The 5524-nt window shown below is 39.2% G+C and overlaps 1 protein-coding gene across 2 annotated transcripts in view; it reads right to left on the bottom strand.

The window, feature by feature from the left end:
• Positions 1-1190: 1190 nt before the first annotated feature.
• Positions 1191-5524, bottom strand: part of gxylt1b (glucoside xylosyltransferase 1b) — a 52426-nt gene continuing 48092 nt past the window's right edge. Inside the window, exon 7 of one of the 2 annotated variants that reach the window (XM_061762094.1) lies at positions 1191-1539. In XM_061762094.1, coding sequence (XP_061618078.1) covers positions 1525-1539 — 15 coding nt within the window. In that variant the 3' untranslated portion in view covers positions 1191-1524. The remainder of the gene's footprint in view (positions 1540-5524) is intronic. The other variant, XM_061762090.1, reaches the window with a different exon arrangement.

The following is a 5524-nucleotide window of genomic DNA, read 5'->3' as shown; positions in this document are numbered from 1 at the left end:
TCCTGAGTTGTATATTGTAACTATCTATATAATTATGTTATCACTTTTACGCTTTAACAAATGGGGTCAATGTAGCCACTTCATGTTTTATTGCCTAAATTGAGGCATATGCATTTTTAATGACTGTTTCCAGCTCAAAGCATCAAATAATGCTGCATATGTGAAAAATGCTAATGCTCAGAAAAGCCCAACTTTGCACTTTTTTTAATGTCTTCTCCCTGCAGTAAAAAAAAAAAAAAAAAAAAAACTCCTGGAAAGCTGAAGTTTATGTTCCAAAAGTGGGCTCTCATTGCCTTTAACATCATCACCTTCTCCACTTGAACAGTAAAAATAGTTCAGTAGTGTTCGGTCGATTACCAGTCAAAGTCGTTCCGCCATCTTTGCATTGCTCAATGACAAATGACACCGTGAATCGTCTCTCCCAATCACCTTGATGATGTCACCGGAGTTGTTTGATGGACGCAGTCTTCGTTAAGCTTCACCGAATGCTCGGGCCCGACCTTTCAAATATGGGATTTAACTGTCAAAGTGATCCCAAAAGTGGGAAGAATATATAAATGAGGGATTAAGACTTTTGCTCAAGGACGTTTCACGGGGATAAACTTTATCCTTTGCTTGGAAAAAACATGCTAATTTCTTTTTTAGTTCCGTTAAAATATGAATGAATATATAGTTGGCAGTGCAGCATATATGAAGAAGATTGCAATTAATGTGACTTTTCGCTCTCTTTGAAGGGTTCAGATTAAGGTTTAATTGGAGATAAAGTTATGGGTTAGTTCCAGAGACTAGTTGTAGTGCAACTTATTACAACTTATTAATTTTTATTCACAAAGAATAATACTTAGCATTTCAGTGTAATTTCATAGTTCATAAGCTTCTTTTTTCAACATTTGCCCCTTATGATTGACATCGAACCGGAAATAATTGAAAAAACATCTATTTTACACAATAAATGCCAACATCAATTATATGTAGAATATTCATTTGATTGATAATGTATTGAGTTTTCTCGTGGCCAATATTCTTGCTGCTGTTCACATACACACCCACTATTTATAGTATGCATTTATTGATTGATTTATGATTTATTAATCTTTTTATGCCGCCTTGGTTTTATGTGTGCAACGGTGCAAATGCAGCAAGAATTGGATGCAGTGGAATACAAATGCCAGAGGCTTGAAATGCACATATATCCATATACACATTTATTTATTATATATAAATGTATATATATAGAGAGCTGCTGTGCCACACCGGGATGCTGGTGCTGAGGACCACTTACACATCCGTAGAAGCTCCAGGTGAGGTACTCAGAAAGGTGGACTCCAAGGTACTTGTAGCTGCTGTGTCGTACGCAAACTTCACTATATGACAGCTCAGGAATTCGGCTAAGCGGTCATAAGTCAGGAGTGTGAACAGGAGGGGGCTCGCCACGCAGCCCTGGGGGGAGCCAGTGCTGGGGGTGATGGTGGAGGAGATGGATCATTTGACCATTGTGGAGGAAACGACCCAAAAAAAGGAACTCTAAGGAAAAAGACACTAAGATGCATTTGTGTTAGTTTTTATGGAAAAGACAAATCAAGCAATAGGAGAAAAATCAATTAGCATCTTCAGCAAACATTTTGCAAATCATGAAACTTCCTTTTGGACACATAACGGTAAAGACATTTTTGGCATTAAAACCTTGACAAATATTACTTTCGAATAAAAAACAATATTACTGTTTGAAAGATGACAAATGCCGATAATTCAAATACTCCTCAGTAAAAGTAATTGATTTTCAAAAGGAAATTCAGTGGGGCATGTCATTCCCATTATTGATCCAATTACATGAAAATGACCCTTATACATAAAGACTTAACGTATATCGTTTTTATAGGTGATCATGTTTTAGTGTTTAGTGAAAGGTGTCCCTCAGCTCATATTTGCATATTTATTGAAAAGAAAACATACGGTTGAACTGCAATCCCATACTGATAAATTGTACTCAGTCTGTCTGGCAAGTCTCCGACTCATGAGCACCACTTCCTCAGACAAAGACTTGCAATTATCTCCACCTCGGATCAAACCGAGCAAGAAGACACCCGGCAATTGGCGACCTGCAATAAGAAACCTATTTTTCTCAGGTGGTGAGGGGTAATGGCTAGGAGAACCAGAGTGTCAACAAGTCATCCCCTCCAGGATGAAGCCGAACACACAACACGTATCGCCATCAAGCTGCATGACTCTGAAACAAGGTTACCTTCAAACCTACGCAGCCCTAATAGTGTTATCGACCTACATGTGGCTGTTACCAACCCAGTGACAATGTGCAGAAGATTTTTTTTTGAATTTCAAACCCGTAAATGTGCATGTGTGCGGTTGTATTTGCTGGCAAGGAGGCGTTCACCATCTCACACCACTGGATACGTCACCTCAAATGTATGCAACATCATAAATGTCCTCCTACCATTTTCATTTGCCCAGTAAAAGCTGTAATTTTGACGAGTAAATCCCCCGAGTAAAATCATGATCAATAATACAGCACACTGTTTATTTTTCAGTATAATTCAAGTCCTCTGACACGCTGCAAACTACAAACAAAAAAAAGAGCTTAGTCAAGTTCGAATTTCTGTTTGGAATGTCATTAGATGGTGCAGGTGTACCTAATGTGTTGTCCTGTGTATTATATGCAGGTTGAGGTGACCTCATGCATCATTTGACCCTGCAACGCTAGCTATATGACCTTTGACACTAATTGAAAGGCAACAAAGGCTTCTAACCAGTAACATAAATCCATATTAGGTACTGCCGCAAGGTATAATTGGACCGGACCATTATTTATTATTGAAGGAACAAATAGCTGTGGATGTTTATGTATGAGCAGCATTGTACTGTTTATTTTACTTCTCAAGAATGCTACAATTGATTGTATTTCATTCCAATTCTGACTGGATAAAGAAAGTGACACGTGAGTAATGGTGTTGCAAGGTCACTGTGGCTGATTGTACACCTGGTGGACTGGCGCGTTTATAGCGTCACTATAAATCAAAATGCATTGTCCCACGCCACCATGTGATCCATGATATTGCGTGTACAGTTTCCCTCATTTATCGTGGCGGTTATAGATGAAATACGCAAAGCGGTGACCAAATTATTGACTGCATATTTAGAAAAATTCACAAACGCAATTTAATGTCAACATATGATACTTTAGAGAGGTGCAGTTATTTATTTTTCCACTTTGAGGTCGCCAGCCACACAAGCACACACCTTTAAAAGGCAGGTGTGCTCTGCTTGAGTGACATGAAAGTTAACCCATGTGGATGCGCTTCACAGTGACAGTCTTGGCGTTATAGACAGCGCAAAGAATCATGATGCTTGCGAATGCTTCCCAGAATTCCTCGCAGTGCTGTTTTTAACTACAAGTCGTAGAAAATCAAGCTAAACCTTGCTCTTTACTTGCATCTGTTCTATATTTGTTTTCCCCAACCAGTTCCATATTGTTCCATATTGTTATGAGTGTGTGCATTAGCTATACTATACATCAGGCTAGGTTGGTATTTATGAATTTAAAATGTTTTTTTTTCATGAAACTCTCACTGTGGCTTGTGTGTTAACCATTGTCATGCCGGTCCTGTTCACTGCATTACTAAGCAACTTGGGAACTCATCAAATGTGTAAGTTGAAAATGCTTGGTAATGTTTCTTTTGCTGCAAAGTAAAAGAGGCTGTTTGTCCTAATGTGAAATATTGCTGCCATGTTATAGTCGAGTAGCCAGCAATGCTAACGGAACCAAAGATGTGCAGGTGAGTCATCAAAAAAAAATCCACAAGGCACTGAAACTGAAATAAGTGAGCCGCCAAGAATTGGCAGATTTTTGCACATTTTTTGCAATCAGTCCATTGTGGATAAAATACATGCAGAAAAGTGTTCAAATTGTTATTCTTCTGCTGTTTTTGCTTATTTGGGCCGACGAAGTTTGTTTCCTTTCTGTGGGAAGCATTTGTCTTTTGCGGCGTGCCATTTGGTCCTTATCCAAACGGTGATTTGTGCCGCCTTGAGGGATGTTTGCGCTTCACTGATTGCAATTCTTGCATTTCAAGCTGTATAAATGTCAACATTCCACATTCGTAATCCGCAGCGCCACGCAAAGTTTGCGCAACAGTGCCATGGATTATTTTGGTGCGTGTTTGCTGATTGCGCACATGCACGCTCGAGAGCTCAATAATGGAAGCGCAGGCGCAAGTAAATACTAAAGAGACAGGCCATCTGTACTGTGTGTGGATTCTGACAGCGCTCGGACCATTTGTCTCACTCAGAGCGAGACATGCTGCACCCACCTCAATGCTTCTTTCTTTCTGAAGAAATTGTGTAAATTGCAGTTTTCAGGGGCGCAGAGGTGTACCTAATGAAGTGTCCTGTGTGCGTGTGCACGTGATGCTGCACACATCATTAGAGCATGTCGCCGGCGTATTTCACTGACAGATCTCCTCTTAGAGCCCCTCTGTCATCAGTTCAGTCAGATTGCAGGGTTGCCATGACAACGTATGTCTCCTGCCAATCCCCCCCCCCCCTGCAAAAAAAAGAATTCCACCTTCTAAGAGTGATTTGATTAAAAGCAACAGCACAGGGGCTGTGGATGACAAGTCCAATCCTATCTGACAGGCTCATGTCTCCTTAACAAGCATTTAAGTGGTTTAAAAATGCTTGTGTGACTTGATTTGTGCCAAGCATTTGTACCTTTAAAAAAAAAAAAAAGAAAAAAAAAAAGAAACAAATTGGCTTTATGAAAAAAAAAGGCTCAATATTGGATGGTAAACCAGTGAGGGGCTGCTAAAAAGGGATTTTGCTGAAGAAGAAATGGCATTTTGGCCCTCAGCGATCTAATTTTAAGTTTGTGTATGTGTCTCCTATCCGCTCCTCCTCATTAGCACCGTAAAGATGCACACCAGCTGATCCTTTTGACCTGCCGGGTCATCATGCACCAAATCATGCGTGCGGAGGCCGGCGCCAACCATATAACATCACTCAGTAATCCATAAAGACAAGACAAACAGATGCTCGGCCCTGGTAAAATAAATACAATTTGGGTTGCTACGCTAATGTTAGTCACCTGATTAATTGAAATAATATATATTATACATTTGGGCCCTTCATACAACAACAATGATATTAATTACAGGCAGAAGATTTGTACAATACTTGGTCCTTTAGTATTTTTTCAACTATACAACAGAGAGGACTTTTCAAGTACAAACCCCATTAACTCATGACTTTATCTCTTTTATGTATGCAGTATAAAAGCAACATTTTTTTTATTTTCGCATGAATAATAAATGTTTAGTTCTGGATTAAGAATAACGTGGACATCTCGGGTTTTGATCTGGATTAAGACAATTGCAAGGTGCAGCTGTTGTTGTTGTTGTTGTTGAGCTGTCATTTTATCCTATCGTTTTGCGCATTGTAGATGTTTTTGTTTTATTCTTTATTTATAGTAGTAGTGTTTTTTTGTTTGTTTGAATGTCACAATCACAGTCTTATT

Source organism: Phyllopteryx taeniolatus, chromosome 22 (assembly GCF_024500385.1).
Source record: "Phyllopteryx taeniolatus isolate TA_2022b chromosome 22, UOR_Ptae_1.2, whole genome shotgun sequence".
In the NCBI taxonomy this organism is placed as follows: domain Eukaryota; kingdom Metazoa; phylum Chordata; class Actinopteri; order Syngnathiformes; family Syngnathidae; genus Phyllopteryx; species Phyllopteryx taeniolatus.
Note: the sequence above shows the minus strand (reverse complement) of the source record. Positions and strands in the feature narration are given on the sequence as shown.